This window comes from Chlorocebus sabaeus, chromosome 21 (assembly GCF_047675955.1).
Source record: "Chlorocebus sabaeus isolate Y175 chromosome 21, mChlSab1.0.hap1, whole genome shotgun sequence".
NCBI classification, from domain to species: Eukaryota; Metazoa; Chordata; class Mammalia; order Primates; family Cercopithecidae; genus Chlorocebus; species Chlorocebus sabaeus.
The window spans coordinates 4745992-4766385 of NC_132924.1; the positions used below are offsets into that span (position 1 = coordinate 4745992).

Sequence of the window (20394 nt, forward strand, 5' to 3'; positions counted from 1 at the left end):
TGCACAACCTTGCCATTATCTGGTGGAGTTTTTTGACTTTTTCTTAATAGCCATTCTTACTGGTGTGCTGTGGTAACTCATTGTAGTTTTGATTTGCATTTCTCTAATGATTGATGATGTTGAGCATTTTTTCATGTTTGTTAGCCACTTGTATGTCTTCTTTTGAAAAGTATCTATTTATGTCCTTTGCCCCCTTTTTAATGGGGTTAACTGGGGTATTTTTTCTTGTTGATGTGTTTAAGTTTCTTATAGAATCTGAGTATCAGTCCTTTGTCAGATGCCTAATTTGCAAATATTGTCTCCCATTCTGTCAGTTGTCTGTTTACTCTGTTGATAATTTCTTGTGCTGTGCAGAAGCTTTTTAATTAGGTCCCAGTTGTCAAGTTTTGTTTTGTTGCATTTGCTTTTGAGGTCAGTAAATGAGTCTGCATATGAAACACTGGATCACATCTGTGGTCACTTTCCCACTAGCATACAGCTTTTGCTCTCTGCCACTGGGGATATAAGACTCTTCAAAGTTAGACTCCTGTAGGAGGACCTGTCACAATGGCCCACATTCAGAGGCTGCTATTACCAAGGGTACTAGTGGTTTACCAGGAAAGGCATGAGCAGGGTCATATACAATCCCTGATCCAGGGAGGTGTGAAAGTAGCTGAATCAGCTCTGCATGACTTGATTGTGCTGAGCCCTTCTTCATCCTCACTAGCAATGTCACAAAGCAGAATACATGCCAATCAACTCCTTGTTCTATTATATATGGGCCCTACAAGGAGTATACACTCTGCTGGGTCCCCAGCAGCCTCCTTTCTGATATAGGTTGTGTCTATCTAATACTTTCTGCCCCACCTCTGACCCTTTAAATCAAGGCAAAAGTCAGGTATCAAGGGTGACCAACCATCCCAGTTTGCCCAGGACTGAGGGATTTCCCAGGAGATGAGTTTTTCAGTGCTAAAACCAGGGATGTCCCAGGCAAAACAAAACAGTTGGCCAGGCCGGGCGCAGTGGCTCATGCCCGTAATCCCAGGACTTTGGGAGGCCAAGGCCCGTGGATCACTTGAGGTCAGGAGTTCGAGACCAGCCTGGCCAACATGGTGAAACTCTATCTCTACTAAAAATACGAAAAATTAGCTGGGTGTAGTGGTGCATGCCTGTAACCCCAACTACTCTGGAGGCTGAGGCTGGAGAATTGCTTGAACCTGGGAGGCAAAAGTTGCAGTGAGCCAATATGGAACCACTGCAGTCCAGTCTGGGTGACAGAGTGGGACCCTGTCTCAAAAAAACAAAACAAAACAAAAAACAGTTGGCTATCCTACAGTGAGATAGCACACACTGCAGACAGGCTTCTTGAGAGATGTTTATCACACTCATCCCTGAGAAGGAGCAGGGAACCCTCTGATAAGCCTGCTGGGCCCCCCAAGTATGGAAATAAAGGAAAATCTTGAGTTCCTTTAAGGGAAATTCCAGGCGCCTAGCTAGCCCTGGAGAAGTGAGCAACCTAATAAGGAAGAAGAAACCCAGAAGAAACCCAGGCCCCACCAAATAGATCTGCTGGTGTGTAGACCTCAGATAAGGGGGAGCTGAGGACCGAACGTTTGCTGCTATTCTTTGTTCTAAATGTCTTCCTGCAGGGCCTAGAGGAAGTCACAACCACAGGCCAGGCTTTAACGTTCCTTTCTGCTGGCCCCAGGTTTTTAGACAAAGCTTCACTTCCTTAACCAATCACAAATCAGAGTCTTTGAATCTACCTCTGGCCTGCAAGCCTCTCCACTTCAAAATATCCTGCCTTTTTGGGCGAAATCAAAGTATAGCCTCCATGTATTGGTTTACAATTTTATCTGCAATTTCTACTTTCCTGAAATTTACCCGCCTTTAAAAATCCTTGCTTACAAGCCATCGAGAGGTCATGTCTTAAGTGTGAGCTGCCCAATTCTCCTTGCTTGGTGCCCTGCAAATAAATGCCCTCCTTTCTCCTGCTGCCAAACCTCGATGTGGATGTTTGGCTTTATTGCACTGGGTGAGGGGACCCCAGTTCGATTTGGTAACATCCTGAGTCTTCTCTGATCCAGACACATTGACTGACCAGAGCCCTGTCTTAGTCTTTGATTTCAAGCCTGTTTCTATTAATAGTTTTCTGGACCTGATGACTGTACTCTGTCTTACTGAGGTTTGACCATTGGTTTCCCCTACTACATTTTGAGTAGATCCACATCTCTGATTCTCACAGATGGTCTCTAAGAAAGCAATCCTGGCTGGGCACGGTGGCTCATGCTTGTAATCCCAGCACTTTGGGAGGCTGAGGTGGGCGGATCACTTGAGGTCAGGAGTTCAAGACCAGCCTGGCCAACATGGTGAAACCCCATCTCTACTAAAAATACAAAAATTAGCCGGCCATGGTGGCACAGGCCTGTAATCCCAGCTACTGTGGTGCTGAGGCAAGAGAATCGCTTGAACCATGTTGGCCCGGCTCATCTCGAACTCCTGACCTCAGGTAATCTACCCACCTCGGCTTCCCAAAGTGTTGGGGTTACAGGTTTGAGGCACTATGCCTGCCCACCTCTTGACTTTTTTAGTTATTGTATTATTTTAATCTTGAGTAAATAAATGCTAGCTGAAATGATGCAGTTCAGGAAAATCTGCTTCTGTTACTAAAAAAAAAAAAAAAAATTCTTACAAGTCCAATAAGGTTACGCTAATGTTTATGTTTGGAAAATATTACCTCTTCCGCCAGGTGCATCACTATTGTTCCTGCCCCTCCTCTCTGGCAGGACTTTGGAGGCCGAGGTGGATCACCTGAGGTCGGGAGTTCGAGACCAGCCTGACCAACATGGAGAAACCTGTCTCTACTAAAAATACAAAATTAGCTGTGCGTGGTGATGCATGCCTACAATCCCAGCTCCTCGGGAGGCTGAGGCAGAATTGCTTGAACCTGGGAGGCGGAGGTTGTGGTAAGCCGAGATCGCAGCATTGCATTCCAGCCTGGGCAATAAGAGTGAAACTCCGTCTCAGAAAATAAATAAATAAATATAAATAAATAAATAAATAAATAAATAAAGATTTCTTAAAATTATATTTTCTATATTTTATAGATGTGAGTGTGAGTAGCAATCTTAACAGGACGTTACCTGATACTTGTGGGACTAGAAGATGACAGTGGCAGTTGATTTGATCCAGATGTCTCTAACTCTTTTTTTGTTTTGTTTTGTTTTGCCTTTTTTTGTTTGTTTGTTTGTTTTTGGAGACAGAGCCTTGCTCTGTCGCCCAGGCTGGAGTTCAGTGGCACTATCTTGCTATCTTGGCTCACTGCAACCTCTACCTCCGGGGTTCAAGAAATTCGCCTGGCTCAGCCTCCCAAGTAGCTGGGATTACAGGTGAGCACCACCCACCTAGCTAATTTTTGTATTTTTAGTAGGGACGGAGTTTCACCATGTTGGCCAGGCTGGTTTCAAACCCCTGACCTCAGATGATCTGCCTGCCTCGGCCTTGCACCTGGCCCAGATATCTCTAATTCTAACATGAGGTGTATTGGAGGATCATAACAGAGTGAGTTGCTGGTGTATCCACAAGGAAATGAGCATGGAACTCTCATGACAGCTGCCCTGAGTAGTGTGTGTGTGTGCTGTTCTTGAATATCTCACTGCTCATTTATACACAGGCTTTCTGGTGACTGAGTCAACAGTATCTGTTTCATAAGTAATGTAGCCTTATTTATTTATTTGAGAGAGGGTCTTGCTCTGTAACCCAGGCTGAAGTGCAGTGGTGCGATCTCGGCTCACCACAACTTCCTCCTCCCAGGTTCAAGCGATTCTTCTGCCTCAGCCTCCCGAGTAGCTGGGATTACAGGTGCCACCACAACTGGCTAATTTTTGTTTCTTGTTTTTGTTTGTTTTTTGAGATGGAGTTTTGCTCTTCTTGCCCAGGCTGGAGTGCAGTGGCGCAATCTTGGCTCACCACAACTTCTGCCTCCCGGGTTCAAGCGATTATCCTGCCTTAGCCTCTCCAGTAGCTGGGATTATAGGCATGCGCCACCACTCCTGGCTAATTTTGTATTTTTAATAGAGATGGGGATTTCTCCATGTTGGTCAGGCTGGTCTCAAACTCCCGACCTCAGGTGTTCCACTTGCCTCGGCCTCCCAAAGTGCTGGGATTGCAGGCACGAGCCACCGCACCCAGCCTAATTTTTGTACTTTTGGTAGAGATGGGGTTTTACCATGTTGGCCAGGCTGGCTCAAATTTCTGACCTCAAGTGGTCCGCCTGCCTCGGCCTTCCCGAGTGTTGGAATTACAGGCGTGAGCCACCACGCCCAGGCAGCCCTATTTCTTTAAACCTATATATTTTGCACTTGTTAAAAGTATTTATATATACAATTATCCAGCTTCTTTTGTTTATGTATGCTTGAATTTTGTATAAGCTTAAACTTTTTTCCAATCTAAGCTTCATTTTATCCCCTTTCTTCTACATTTGTATAACTTTAGGTGACTGACTGTCTTTGTTTAAAGTTTTTTCTCAAAAGGCTTAAAATAGAATATAGTTCTTGGCATCAACTTGAAAGTTATTTGAGGAGAAAGGGAGATTTATAATGATGATTCAAATGAAGTAAACTTAAAAAGTAATGAAGCAAGACAGAGGAAAAAGCAGTATTCACTTGAGCACATCCCAAAAGAATAACATTTCAAATGTAACTAGAAAAAAGTTCACAATAGAGAAAAAAGGTCACAATAGAGAAATAATTATTAATACTCAAAATAGCTTTAAACCTCCACTCAACTTTTGAATGTTGGGAATTGACCCGGAGGCGGCTGTAACCTAAGATGGTTCCTTCAGTAATGACCATTTTTTCTTTTTCAAGATGATGATTATTCCCCACCTTCTAAGAGACCAAAGACCAACGAGCCACTACAGCCACCACTCTTGGAATCTGCCAATGCTGGGCAACGGAAAGTGAGGGAGTTCAACTCTGGTAAGTTCTCAGCGAAATCCACGACCTTTTCCTTTGTCTTCCGGACTGTCAATGTGACTGATGAAAGTTACAACATGCTCTGGAGGGGAAAATGCTTTAAAATGTATTACTACATTGTAATCTCATCTTTGTAAAGCCAGGAGCATCTTGAAAGTCCCATTACAGATATTGTTTAAATATAGTTTGTATTTACCAAAGCATAGGACATTGTATCATCTCATAGTAATTAGTTAGTTGGCTCAAAATTAGTGCTAATGACTTAGTAATTCAATGATTTCTCTTAGCTTTAAAACCTTCTTTATTTCAGAAACATTTCACCTCTTGGTTTTTGTTTTTGCTGTGTATCACTGCCTGCCAGCTGCTAATCTCTTAACTCCCAGTGGATCGTGTCCTGTGAAGGGACTGAACGAGATATTAGTGGCAAATTATGTTGATGATTTGTATTTTGAATAGATCATTAAGCTTGTATAGATTTTGAAAATGGTATTTTAATATTTTACTGTGTCACAGTCACAGTGATTGGATATCTGTTGAATTTATATGTACATTAAATTGTTATATGTTTATGTTCTTTAGTATTCTAACTTGCAACCGTATATCTGTTAAGTGGTTTTTTTTGTTTTTTGTTTTTTTGTTTCTTCTTCATGTTCAAGATCAGACTCTGATTCACTGAGCCATCTGTTTGATGCCAAGTTAAGTGGCCCAGGCTCTGTGTAGGGAGTGAGGTTGAAGCAGGAAGAAGGGTAATGAGGGGCAAAGGTGCCAAGAATAGGTTGGAATTCCCGGGGGTTCTCTGAGGCTCCCCAAGTTTCCCTGGCCCTGGCCAGCTGTGTTGCTGGCCTGGGCATCTGATGAGCCTGCAAGGGTGACTCCCAAGAGGTGGGTGGTCCAGGGGCTAGGGCAGGAACTTTAGAGTCATGCTGTTGGCTTTGAATCCAGATTCCTACACTTGGTAGCTGTGACCTCTCCATGCCTCAGTGACCTGGAGAACTGAACTCTGTCTGAGCCAGGTTCCATCCAGGCACTGCAGATCTATCCCGAGGAAAACTGCCCCAGGTTGCTCACTGTTCACTGCCAGCCTTATGCGATAGATCATTAAGTCTCAAGGGCTTTCCCAAGCAGATCCTTGTCTCCTTCAAGGCTCTCATAATCCAGTGGAGGAGGCAAAACTCATCTGCCTCTGTCCCTCTGGGCACACCTCATGCCAGGTGCATCTGTGGACACAGGCCGTGCTCCTGGGCTTCCAAAGTTGGAGAATGTTGCCAGGCTCAGGTGGGTACATCAGAGCAGCTGCTGCCCTCTGGACACAGTAACAAAAAACACTCTTGGCCTGCCGGGTGCGGTGGCTCATGCCTGTAATCCCAGCACTTTGGGAAGCCAAGGCGGGCAGATCACCTGAGGTCAGGAGTTCGAAACCAGCCTGACCAACATAGGAAACTCTGTCTCCAGTAAAAATACAAAAATTAGCTGGGTGTGGTGTCAGGCGCCTGTGATCTCAGCTATTCAGGAGGCTGAGGCAGAAGAATCGCTTGAATCAGGGAGGCAAAGCTTGCAGTGAGCCGAGATCACATCACTGCACTCCAGCCTGGGTGACAGAGTGAGACTCTGTCTCAAAAAAACAAAAAACAAACAAACAAACAAACAAACAAACAAAACACTCTGGGCCTGGAGCCCTGGTCTGGGGCATTGGGTGAGGCTCTTGCACTTCTCTGAACCTGTTTCCCCATATGGAAAGTGCACTGATTCTATCTCCCTGTGGGCACTGACAGCTCAGTGTTAGTTTGAGAGCCGGCATCTGGGGTTTGGTCTGTAATTCCCCTTTAGCCCCATAGCTGGGGGGATCCAGGGACTTTGTTGGAATACCCTAGGCATCAGGCTAGCTTCCTGCCCCTGGCTTGGGCTCAGCATTTGAAGTAGTCTGGGCAGCAGGTGGTCCTGGTGGGGGTTGGGGCTTTTCCCCAGACGGAGGTCACACCCAGAGCCAGAAATCTTGGTGCCTGCTCTGGGCTAAGAATGCTCCTGGCCCCCAGGGTGCAGGTAACTGCCCACCTTACCTGGTTTCTGCCTTCCAGGGCCAATCTTCAGACTTCGGGACTTCTCAGCCCACCCCACCTCCCTCTCTGGCCAGCCTTGAACCCTTGTGGGTCCAGCACATTTTCCAGGCTGTCTCCTGGTTGTCCTTCTGCCTCAAGGCCTGGCTCATGCTGCGCCCCCTCCCACTCACCAAGACCCGCAAGGACCACTCCACACCCAGCTCAGCCCCATCCCCTCAGATAGTCCTTTCTCTTTCCTCAGGTGGCCAGGTGCATATCTTGGTGTCAGGACCTTCACTGCACCTGGGAATGCCTACTGGTCACCTCGGTGACAGAGACCAAGGCATTTACTTGATATGACTGCCCTGGTTCACTGTCTACATGGCCAGGGAAGGGAGTCAATAATAGGCTTTTCACTTGCTGCAAGGGCCAGTTCTCCTGGCCCCACGGTCTAGGGATGGAGGACGCTACAGGAGACGTACCCCTCACTTCCCAGCTGAGGACTGTGGGTCGTCTCACAGGGTGATTTCACAGTCCCCACGTGCCCCACCCCCTCAGCTCTGCAAATACCAAGCAGCGCAGACTGCCTAGGGGACAGTGGGCTCAGGAGTGCCCAGATAGTCCCCAGAGTGCCCTTGGCAGGCCCCTCACCTAGCTGCCCCCACAGCTCTGTAGCAAGAGTTCTAAACTTTTTTGACTGTGGAGCCTGCTGAGAGTAAGAGCTGTGGACCATTTTCCCAGAAATGCATGTGCACGCTCTCAAAACAAAACCTTACATTGTTTCAGGAGTCTCACACCTTCCTAAGGGCCCAGTAATTGTATCCCTGGACCTGAGGGTGAGAAACCTTGCCTCAGTTCTTCCCCAGATGATCAACCCAGGAGTAAAGGGAGGAGAGGCCGGAAAGCAGAACCCATGGGAAGAGACTCCTCCTGGAGTTGGAGGCCCACTCCCTCCTGGCCTGCCTCTCCTCTGTCCAGAACTGCTCCCTGCTCTGCCTCACTCCTGGGGCCATGGCTATAGGGGTCTGTGTTCTGATACAAGCCCCAGCGGCAACCCTGGGCACAAAGTGGGCAGACTCACCTGGAGGGGATCAGAGTAACATGGGAGGAAGTGAAGGGGAAAGCCGCCCTGGAACCGCGCCTCTCTGTCCCCTGACATCACTGGGTGCACTCCTCCCTCCGCTCACTCAGGCAGTGGCATGAGTTCCATGGGAGCGCTGTCCTGCTCCCTCTGCTGCCTCTTTCTAGTCTTGGGGCTACCTTTCCCCAGCCCTGCCAACCCGGTGGGACATTGGGCTTCCCTCTCACAGGGTCCTGGGGACAGGCCTGTCCTGTATCATACCAACAGGGAGACCGTTTTTCTCTTCAGGGCCTGGGGAGCAACCAGGTTCCATGAGTGAAACGCAGATCTGAACCATACCAAGCTGGGGTTGGGGTCCACACTCTCCTCTACTGAGAAGGAGCTAGGGATTCCAGCTAGGTGAGAGGGAGAGTGGGCAGAGCCAGACCAGACCAGGACTGATCCCCTGGAAAAAGCCTGCCATCAAAGGCCTTGGTGAGTGCTGGGTGCGGTGGCTCACTCCTGTAATCCCAGCAGTTTGGGAGGCTGAGACAGGTGGATCACTTGAGGTGAGGAGTTCGAGTCTAGACTGGGCGACATCACAAAACCCCATCTCCTCTAGGCATGCTACACTCCTGTAATCCCAGCTACACGGGAGGCTGAGGCAAGAGAATCGCTTGAACTGGGGAGGCAGAGGTTGACGTGAGCTGAGATCTTGCCACTGCACTCCATTCTGAGAGAGAGAGTGAAACTGTGTAAAGAAAATGGCCTTGGCAGAGGGGCCGGCCCAGCAGTGCCTTCCCTTGGGTTTCTCCTGGGTAGGCCTCTGCCATGAGGAGATGCTTCTTTCTGCCTGTTCACAGCCCACAGCAAAGGAATGTCTGCTTCTAGGGGTTGGGTGGAAGACAGCTGACAGAACTGGAAACCTTCCTCCGATGGGTTGTTTTTTGCTTTTTTTTTTTTTTTTTTTTTTAAAAAGATTCTCGCTCTGTCACCCAGGCTAGAGTGCAGTGGTGCCATCTCGGCTCACTGCAACCTTCACCCCCCTGGGTTCAAGCAATTCCCATGTCTCAGCCTCCTGAGCAGCTGAGATTACAGGCATGTGCCACCATGCCCGGCTAATTTTTGTATTCTTTGTAGAGGCGGGGTTTCACCATGTTGGCCAGGCTGGTCTCAAACTCCTGACCTCAAGTCATCTGCCCACCTTGGCCTCAGAAAGTGCTGGGATTACAGGCATGAGCCACCACTCCCCGCCCCTTCAGGTGGGTTTTGAGGCTTCACTAGAATACTAGTTTCTAGTTGCTGCTGCAACAAATTACCACACACTTAGTTGCTTAAAACAACACAGATGTATTCCCTTAGAGTTCTGAAGGTCAGAATTCTAGTCAGTCCCACTGAGTCAAGGTGGGAACAGGTTTGGTGCCTTATAAGGCTCTCCGGGAGAATCCATTTCCTGGCCCTGGGGGCGCCTTCACTCCTCAGCTTTTGCTGCCCTTTTTGAATGACTCGTGTTTCCTGCTTCCATCACTACACCTCCCACCCTCTCCATCACCTGCTTTTCTCTTATAAGGATCCTGGTGAGTACATCAACCCTGCAGGGACAAGCTGGGATAATCCTCCCGGCCAAAGATTCTTAACTCCATTATATCTGTAAAGCTCCTTTTGCCATATAAGGTCATGTTCACCGATTCCTGGGATTGGGATATGGACATTTTGGGGGGTCACTATCAGCCTACTACAGCTAGGCTTCAAAACTATTACACCCTCCTGGTGTTTCAGGGATTGGGAGAAAAAGTGTTGGGGTTGGGATTTTTTTGCTTTTGCTTTGGGGACCCTCTTTTTTTCTTTAAGACAGAGTCTCGCTCTGTCGCCAGGCTGGAGTGTGGTGGGCGATCTTGGCTCACTGTAACCTCCGCCTCCAGGGTTCACGCCATTCTCCTGCCTCAGCCTCCTGAGTAGCTGGGACTACAACTGCGTGCCACCACGCCTGGCTAATTTTTTGTATAAATTTTTAGTAGAGACGGGGTTTCACCAGGTTGACCAGGATGGTCTAGATATTTTGACCTCGTGATCCACCCACCTCGGCCTCCCATAGTCCCAGGCATGAGCCACCACACTCAGCCAGGGTCCCTCTTAAACTTGTATTTTTAAGGTCTGGGTCACTCTTAACCTTTTTTTTTTTCCCTTTCTTTCTTTTTTGAGACGGAGTCTTACTCTGTCACCCAGGCTGGCAGTGAGATGCGGTCTCGACTCACTGCAATGTTCGCCTCCTGGGTTCAAGCGATTCTCCTGCCTCAGCCTCCTGAGTAGCTGGGACTACAGGCACCTGCCACCACGCCCGGCTCAGTTTTGTATTTTTGGTAGGGATGGGGGCAGGGGTGGGGTTGGAGGAGGGGGGTTTCTTCTCTGTTGCCCTGAGCCCAAAGCAATCTGCCCACCTGTGCTCCCAAAGTGCTAGGATTACGGACCTGCACCACCATACCCGACCACTGTAAAGTCTTATTTCCATACAGCTAAGACATGTTTTAGGAAGTTTGCTAACAGACCCCTGGAGACCTCCTCATTGTAGCCTTCCTGTTGTCGTGTTTAATTTGATTCATCTTCTCTGCCCTTCTGCTTTTCAGAAATTAAAAGACTTTTAGAGATACTAAACTTAAAACTTCTCTTACAGTCTCCTATTAAACTAATTCTAAGAACCACCAAAAAAGGGAAAAAATTTTTCAAAAGCAGTAAAATGATATGGATTGTTAGGATGTAAAATATAGGAAATAAGTCATTATATGTTAGTGTTGCTCTGACATAGGGAAGTATTATTGAGAATCAACTTTTGCTCAGTTTTCAGAGAAATGGAATAATCATATCGCTGATCTTCATAAACAAGTTGAAGAATTGTCTGAAAGAAAATGTGGTATGTCTAAACTGGGAAAAGTCCTGTAATCCTTTGTTCATGAGCTTTTACACAGTGGAGTTACTGTTCGTTATGGGGGTACCGTGGACAAGACCAGGGCTGCTGGTGAATCATGCCATCCATACACGTCTCTCCTTGTAAGGTGCTTTGTAGTGTCTGTCTAAATATTAGAAACATTCTTTGTTTCTAGATTACTGCAAAGCTAAGGAAAAGTTGTATTTCTTTAATTATCATTATCATTTCTTTTAAACTTTCAGCATGGATATTGGGGATTTACTTACATATTTGTTGCAAAGCCCTGGATCTTAGGGATTTAATAGAATTTTTTTATACTGTTTCTCTTAATCTGCTTTGTTAAATTTGGTATTCACCAAGATGCCCCTATTGTCTCTACTTTTATCTTTTTTTTTTTTTTTTTTTTGAGACAGAGTCTCGCACTGTTGCCCAGGCTGCAGTGCAATGGTGCGATCTCAGCTCACTGCAACTTCTGCCTCCTGGGATCAACCCATTCTCCTGCCTCAGCCTCCTGAGTAGCTGGGATTACAGGTGCCTGCCACCATGCCTAGCTAATTTTTTTTGTAGTTTTTAGTAGAGACAGGGTTTCACTATGTTGGCCAGGCTGGTCTCGAACTCCTGACCTCATGATACACCCGCCTTGGCCTCCCAAAGTGCTGGGATTACAGGTGTGAGCCACCATGCCCGGCCTCTACTTTTATCTTGATGCATCACCAAACTGATGTTAGATTTCAGATTCTTCTTTGCCTTATGCTATTCTATCCTGAACCCACCTTTATATGACGATGAAAGAAATTAGCAGTATGTTATTATCTATCTGTTGGTATATATCAAATGCTCACCTAAAAATAGCAACAGCCAGTGAAAAACATCATGTGCTTTGGTGTTTTTATTTGGATGACTATTTACTTTGCAATCTAGCAAGCTATAATATTGTATGATATGCAGAATTTTAACTGAATTGCTTTAAATGAACATTTAAACATGATAAACCATATTGATGGTATTTATGTTAATATACTTGAATATTTTTTCTTCATCATGAGTAATATAACATATCCCTCAATGAAAATCTAGAATTAGAGTAAATTTGCTAATGAATTCAAAAACATTTCCATAATATTTTTAGTTATGTGCTTAAGGTTCTGTTAGTGTTTCTCCCACGTTTTAATAGCTTATGCCTTTTTTGCCTTTGTTTTTTTATTGGTTCATTTTAAAGCAAAAACCTCACAACATGTGCTCCCTAGAAGCACTGTAACCTAATGGCAAGATCATAGGCTCTGGAGACCCAGGCTGGCCACATGTCTTCTCCTGTCAGAGCCTTAGTATCCTCTTGTAGTCACAGGAACTGAAGATCTATCCTGAAGATTTGATAAAATCTATCCTGAAGATTTGATAAGATAGTAAAGTAGTAAAGAGGATAGTAAAAGTGCTTCGCATAATATCGGGCATATAAATACACAATAAATGCTTCCTGACCTCAGGTGATCCTCCCACCTTGGCCTCCCAAAGTGCTGGGATTACAGGCGTGAGCCACCACGCCCAACCAAGAAATTCTTATGTAAAAAGAGTCTGGGCTCAGTGCCTCACAACTATAATCCTAGCACTTTGGGAGGTCAGGGCGGGTGGATCACTTGAGGTCAGAAGTTTGAGACCAGCATGGGCAACATGATGAAACCCCATCTCTACTAAAAAAAAAAAAAAAAAAAAAAATTATCCAGGTGTGGTGGTGGGCGCCTATAATCCCAGCTTCTCAGGAGGCTGAGGGAGGAGAATCACTTGAACCTAAGAGGCGGGCATTGCAGTGAGCCAAGATCATGCCACTGTACTCCAGCCTGGGCAACAACAGCAAGACTCCATCTCAAAAAAAAAAAAAAAAAAATAGACTCCATCTCAAACAAAAACAAAACACAAATGTGGTATTGCAATTAAAACAATTACTATGTTAAAGACAGTTTCATAGAAAATAAAAGACCACTCAGATACACTAAGCTGTGTTTTTAGATGGATATAATTATTATTCTTATTTAACAGCTAAAGAAACAGGCTCAGAGAATGTTATTTAATTGGACCGTGTTGCATCTCTGGACAGTGCAGCTGAGATCAGACTTCGTGTGTAACTCCACTAGCCTACCAGGGTGCTTCTCATAAAAGTAAGAAATGTAAATTTGACCTAATATACAAAGTTGCCATGGCAGCACTGGGTCAATTCTACATACACTACTTCTATGTTCATCAAGGGAAACATTAAGGGAAGGTAACAATGCTTCTAGAAGGTGACTGGACACCAGCACACTTGCTTACTGCGTTTGGGCTCTTCTTTAAGGCCAACAGTAACCTGAAATTATTGACTGACTATTCCAGTCAACTGGAGAAAATGGTACCAAGGTCGCCAACATCAGACAAATTCACTTGAGGATCTATCTGTGTACTTTGAAAGACAAAACTGCTTGTGAAGGATACTGTATTTCAGAAAAACAGAATCATATTAACAACTAATAACACTGTAAAATGCTGATGTGTTGAATGCTACTTTAGAAAAACATGTTCAAATCTAGGGAAAAAATTTCCAACAGAAAACTACGTATCAGTTATCTAGCTAGCTATCTAGAGACATGGTCTCATTCTATTGCTCAGGATGGAGAGCAGTGGGATGATCATAGCTCACTGCAGCCTTGAGTTCCTGGCCTCAAGTGATCCTCCTGCCTCAGCCTCCTAAGTAGCTGGGGCCACAGGTGGACAGAGGTACACCTGGCTTTTTTTGTCTGTCTGTTTTGTAGAGACAAGGTTTCACTACATTGCCCAGGCTGGTCTCAAACTCTGGAGTCTCGCTCTGTCGCCCAGGCTGGGATGCAGTGGTGCAACCTCGGCTCACTGCAACCTCCACCTCCCCGGTTTAAGCAATTCTCCCGTCTCAGCTTCCTGAATAGCTGGGATTACAGGCATGTGCCACCACACACAGCTAATTTTTGCATTTTTTGTAGAGACCAGGTTTCACCACATGGGCCAGGATGGTCTTGAACTCCTGACCTCAGGTAATCCACCGGCCTTGGCCTCCCAAAGTACCGGGATTACAGGCGTCAGCCACTACACTTTCTTATGTTATTAAATAGCCTAAGGCCGGGCGCGGTGGCTCAAGCCTGTAATCCCAGCACTTTGGGAGGCGGAGATGGGCGGATCACGAGGTCAGGAGATCGAGACCATCCTGGCGAACACGGTGAAACCCTGTCTCTACTAAAAAGTACAAAAAAACTAGCCGGGCGAGGTGGCGGGCGCCTGTAGTCCCGGCTACTCAGGAGGCTGAGGCAGGAGAATGGCGTGAACCCGGGAGGCGGAGCTTGCAGTGAGCTGAGATCCGGCCACTGCACTCCCGCCTGAGCGACAGAGTGAGACTCCGTCTCAAAAAAAAAACAAAAAGCCTAACCCAGGAAGGGTGTGGTGGCTCACAGCTATAATCCCAACAACTCTAAAGGCCAAGGTGAGAAGATCACTTGAACCCAGGAGTTTGAAACCGGCCTGGGCAACATAGCGAGACCCCTGTCTCTACAAAAAAATACAAAAATTAGGCCAGGCGTGCACCACTTCCGGCTAATTTTTGTATCATTTGTAGGGACAGGGTTTCATCATGTTGCCCAGGCCGGTCTCAAACTCCTAAGCCCAAGCCATCCATCCTCCCGCCTCGGCCTCCCACAATGCTGGGATTACAGGGCCCAGCCAGCCTCATGTTTTCTTTAAGCAGTCCCTCCGTGTTGCACACTTGGATAGTTTTCTTTTTTATTTTTTTAGACAGAATTTACCTCAGTCTCTCAGACTGCAGTGCTGTGGTGGGATCATAGCTCACTGAAGCCTTGAACCATGGGGTTCAAGCAGCTGGGGGGCTGAGGTGGGACTTCAGAGATGGGCTCGCCCCGTATTGTCCAGGCTGCTCTTGATCGCCTGGCCTGAAGGGATCCTCCAGCCTCTGCCGCGCATGAACATAGTTTCCTATTTTTGACCAACATAAACCCTGTGCTGAGTTGGAATTTCTCAACTACCCTTCTCCAGCAACCTACAGGACCTGGCGGGGATGTCCGGGTTACCGGGCTCCACTCCAAGGAAAAGACAGCCCTGCTCTAGGCACTGTACCGCCACTGTGACATCCTTGAAGGTCCGCCTCTATGACGCCGCCGAAGGCACCCCCGCTTCACAAGCGGAGCCCATCGGAACTCGAGGCGGGGCTGCTGGGTCTTCCAGGAGCGCCCAGACACGGGCGGGTGGCCACGGGTGGCCACAGGCGCTGGGCAGGATGGCAGCGGCCGCAGAGCGGGCCCTTCCACGTCTTCAGGCTCTGGCCCGGCAGCCACCACCCATAAGCAATGAGGAGGAGCTTTATGACTGCCTGGACTACTACTACCTGCGCGACTTCCCTGCCTCAGGGGCCGGGCGCAGCAAGGGCCGCACTCGGCGCGAACAGGCGCTGCGCACCAACCGGCCTGCACCTGGCGGGCACGAGCGCAAGGTCCTGCAGAAGCTCCTCAATGGCCAGCGCAAGCGCCGCCAGCGCCAGCTGCAGACCTGGCTACGCACTCGCCCCACCTGAGCCTGGGTAAGGGTGCCCAACACCTCCCCCAACCAGGGCCCGGGGACCCTGGTAGCGTCCCCCCATCGCGCGACGCTACTCGCCCTAGGCAGAATCGGCTGCCTCTGAGGGAGCTGCATTAGGGAACTGCACCCGCCAGCTTGGCCTCTGACGGCCGTTGCAATAGCATTAAAGCCTTTGGAACTTCGGAGGTGGGTAGAAGGGGCTAGGAAACGAAGACAACATCTTTTTAAAAATATAAGCGATTGATAGCTGGGTGCGGTGGCTCACGCCTGTAATCCCAACACTTTGGGAGGCCGAGGCGGGCGGATCACGAGGTTAGGGGATCGAGACCATCCTGGCCAACATGATGAAACCCCATCTCTACTAAAATATATATTTAAAAAGCCGGGCATTGTGGCGCGCGCCTGTAGTCCCAGCGACTTGGGAGGCTGAGGCACGGGAATCGCTTGAACCCGGGAGGTGGAGGTTGCAGTTAGCCGAGATTGCCCCACTGCACTCCAGCCGGGCGACAGAGAGAGAGACTGTCCAAAAAATAATAATAATAATAATACATATATATATGTGCGATCGAGCCCGGGAGGTTGAGGTTTCAGTGAGCCAAGATTGCGCCACTGCTCTCCAGCCTGGGTGACAGAGGGAGACCCTATCTCTAAAAAAAATATGCAAGTAAGACCTTTTCTTCCGGTGCTCATGCTCAGACTGAAGAAAGTAATTGGGCTGGGCCCAGTGGCTCAGGCCTGTAATACCAGCACTTTGGGAGGCCCAGGCGGGCGGATCGCTTTAGCTCAGAAGTTCCAGACTGGCCTGGTCAACATGGTGAAACCACGTTGCTACAGAAATACAAAAAATTATCTGGGCGTGGTGTGGTGCGTGCTTGCATGGCTGAGGCGGCAGGATTGCTTGAATCCAGGCGGTTGAGGCTGCAGTGAGCCATGATCGCCCCACTTCACTCCAGTCTGGGCGACAAAGTGAGACCCTGTGTCAAAAACAGAAAAACAAAAAACGTAACTGATCTGTGTTTTTGTCTGATTTCCTACAGGATACCGAAGGACCTGTTCAAAGTATTTTCTGTAACTCCAACTGTAACTTGTTTCTGAGGAGGAGAGAATCCATGTTTGGTCAACAGAACTTTTCCCTGTCACTTAAGTTTACTGCTTCCATATCTTTTCCTTACTTGATTGTTAATTAAGTAGTGTCCAAGTGGATTAGCCTTTCGAGGGTTTATTAATTAAAAGAGAGCAGCAAGAATGGCATTTTAACTCTCCTGGTTTTTTTTCAGTTACTATGGTAACTCTTTTCAAGTCCACAAATGATTTGTTCTTATCTGTAAAGAAAAGGTCACAAAGATAAGCAGAGAGAGACCAAAGATAGGAATATGTGTAAGATTTCTACCTAAATGTAGTTTAGGAGTACACTAAGTAATTCACTTCTGTAATCCCAGCACTTTGGGAGGCCGAGGCAGCCAGGTCACCTGAGGTCAGGAGTTCAAGACCAACCTGGCAAACATGGCAAAACCCCATCTCTACTAAAAACACAAATAGCCAGATGTGGTGGTGGGTGCCTGTATCCCAGCTACTCGGGAGCCTGAGTCAGGAGAATTGTTTGAACCTGGGAGGCCAAGGTTGCAGCGAGCCAAGATCATGCCACTGTGCTACAGCCTGGGCGGCAGAGCAAGACTACATCTCAAAAAAAAAAAAAAAAAAAAAAAAAAGATTTCTACCTAAAAATGTCATAGACTACTCTGAAGGTTAATATTTGCATATTATAATGTATATTGCATGGCGTGCCAATCTCAAATAATCAAAAGGGTCAGAATCTAAAGGGAGTTTATTCATGCACAGAGTTTTAGGAGGGCCACCTGGGAAGCACAGATACGGAAGAGTGGAAATCAGTGTTCCGAGGCTTAGAAGTTTGGGATCACTTACAAAGTTTAGAGAAGCTTAGCCGAATTAAAGCATCTCTCCGTTTAAGGGTTAATACATAGTTAATCTGATTAGTCCAGGTGGTCTTTCTTTCACTCTGTCACCCAGGCTAGAGTGCAGGGGCACCATAGCAGCTCACTACAGCCTCAACCTCTCAGGCTCAAGCCATCCTCCCACCTCAGCATCCCTAGTAGCTGGGACTACAGGCGCGCACCAACACACCCAATTAATTTTTGTATTTTTTGTAGAGATGGGGTTTTGCCACATTGCCTAGGCCGGTCTCAAACTCCTGGGCTTAAGAGATCCACTTACCTCAGCCTCTCAAAGTCCTGGGATTACAGGCATAAGTGACTCCACCCAGATGAGGTGGTCTTTTTTCCGGGAAAGGTGTGTTTAACCTTTCACACTGAATATGTAAGTCATGGGGTCTTTTGTGCCATTTGGTGTAAGTTAGGTACAGAACATTAAAGGAGGCAGTTAATCGCTAACAAAGATGAGTGATTGGAAGGCGAGGAGGTCTAGTCTCTGCTCTCTCATAGTCATTTACAGTATGAAAATAAGGGAAGAATAAATTATAATTTAAGAACCAGAAGTTACAAACATGCTATGCGACTCAATCAGGGTGTAACTTCCCCCTTGGTGTGATAAATTTATATGGGGTCCTGAAACTTTTTTTTATAGTTGCTAGGTTCTCCACACTATTGATCCCACAACAATTCTTCGAGGTAGATGCTGCTATCCACTTTTTTTTTTTTTTTTTTTTTTTTTTTTGAGGCAGAGTCTTGCTCTGTTGCCCAGGCTGGAGTGCAGTGGCCGGATCTCAGCTCACTGCAAGCTCCGCCTCCCAGGTTTACGCCATTCTCCTGCCTCAGCCTCCCGAGTAGCTGGGACTACAGGCGCCCGCCACCTCGCTCGGCTAGATTTTTGTATTTTTTAGTAGAGACGGGGTTTCACCGTGTTAGCCAGGATGGTCTTGATCTCCTGACCTCGTGATCCGCCCGTCTCGGCCTCCCAAAGTGCTGGGATTACAGGCTTGAGCCACCGCGCCCGGCCTTTTTTTTTTTTTTTTTTTTTTGAGACAGTGTCTTGCTCTGTCGTCCAAGCTGGAGTGCAGTGGCATGATCTTGGCTCACTGCAACCTCTGCTTCCTGGTTTGAAGCAATTCTCCAGACTCAGCCTCCCAAGTGGCTGGGATTACAGGTGCCCACAACCATGCCTGGCTAAATTTTGTATTTTTCATAAAGACCAGGTTTCACCTTGTTGGCCAGTCTGGTCTCAAACTCCTGACCTCAGATAATCTACCCACCTCAGCCTCCCAAAGTGCTGGGATTACAGGCATGAACTACTGTGCCCAGCCCACATTTTAGAAAAGAGATTCTAAGGCACAGAGAGTTCAAGTACCTTTCCAAAGATGACACAGCTAATTAGATAGCAGACCAGGTAGCCTGACCCCAGGACTTTTGCCCTTGGCCTCTATACTACTTTGTTGAACACAGCAGTAAATATTTCATATATAGTTTTATCCAGAATTGTCCTGTTGGTTGTGGTAAAACATGTTTTGTTCTTCTGAGACGGGGGCAAGCTCTGTTGCCCAGGCTTCTGGTGTGCAGTGGCACAAGCACCAGCCTCAACCTCTTGGGCCCAGACAATCCATTTCCGCCTCCCAAAGCACTGGGATTACAGGAATGAGCCATCATGCCTGGCCTCACACTAAACTTTTACAGGCAATTCACTTCCTTCAAACTATCGATAAGGAAATGATTCTGTTCTGTTTTGTTTTTACGTGTTTTTTGTTTGTTTGTAGAGACAGGGTCTTGCTTTGTTGCCCAGGCTGGAGTGTGGTGGTACAATCATGGCTCACTTCAGCCTCAACCTCCCAGGCTCAAGCAATCCTTCCGCCTCAGCGTGCCAAGCAGTTGGGACTATAAGTGCATGCTACCATGCTTGGCTAACTTTTGTATTTTTTGTAGAGACAGGTTTTCACCATGTTGCCCAGACTGGTCTTAAACTCCTGGGCTCAGCCATCCTCCACCCTCAGTCTCCCAAAGTGCTGGGATTACAGGTGTGATCAACTGCACCTGGTGATTTTGCTCATTTAGATACTAGAACTTTTTAATTTAAAAAAATGAGCTGGAGTGCAGTGGCATGATCTCGGCTCACTGCAACCTCTGCCTACCGGGTTCAAGTGATTCTCCTGCCTCAGTCTCTCAAGTAGCTGGGACTATAGGTGCGTGCCACCACACCCAGGTAATTTTTGTATTTTTAGTAGAGATGGGGTTTCACCATGTTGGCCAGTATAATCTTGATCTCTTGAACTTGTGATATGCCCGCCTCGGCCTCCCAAAGTGCTGAGATTACAGGCATGAGCCACCGCCCCTGGCCAAAAACACATTTTTTTTTAGATAGAGTCTCACTCTGTCCCGCAGGCTAGAGTACAGTTGCACAGTCACAGCTCACTGCAACCTCAACTTCCTGGACTCAAGTGATTCTCCCATCATAGTCTCCCAAGTATCTGAGACCACAGGTACACGCCACCACACCCAGCTAATTTTTTTGTATTTTGTCGAGGAGGGTTTTGCCATGTTGCCCAGGCTGGTCTCAAACTCCTGGGCTCAAGCGATCTTCCAGACTCAGCCTCCCAAAGTGCTGGGATTACAGGCACGAGACACTGCGCCTGGCCTTTTTAATTAAATTTAAATTATAAATGCGGTCACTGTAGGAAATATGTGTATTACTTATCTACTGCTATGTAACAAACTACTCCAAACCTAGTGACTTAAAATAAATACTTAGGGCCGGGCCCAGTGGCTCATGCCTGTAATCCCAACACTTTGGGAGGCTGAGGTGGGCAGATCACTTGAGTCCAGGAGTTCAAGACCAGGCTGGGCAACAGCGTGAGACTCCATCTCTACAGAA

The 20394-nt window shown here is 47.1% G+C and overlaps 1 protein-coding gene across 19 annotated transcripts in view; it reads left to right on the top strand.

Moving 5' to 3' along the window:
• NUPR2 (nuclear protein 2, transcriptional regulator) overlaps positions 1 to 16815 on the top strand; it is a 129603-nt gene extending 112788 nt beyond the window's left edge. For 7 of the 19 annotated variants that reach the window (XM_073008794.1, XM_073008791.1, XM_073008795.1 and 4 more), the window contains 3 exons: positions 4848 to 4958; positions 10887 to 10959; positions 15019 to 16815. In XM_073008794.1, coding sequence (XP_072864895.1) covers positions 10955 to 10959; positions 15019 to 15553 — 540 coding nt within the window. In that variant the 5' untranslated portion in view covers positions 4848 to 4958; positions 10887 to 10954 and the 3' untranslated portion in view covers positions 15554 to 16815. The other 12 variants (XM_073008800.1, XR_012090197.1, XR_012090198.1 and 9 more) reach the window with 12 other exon arrangements.
• The last annotated feature ends 3579 nt before the right edge of the window (positions 16816 to 20394 follow it).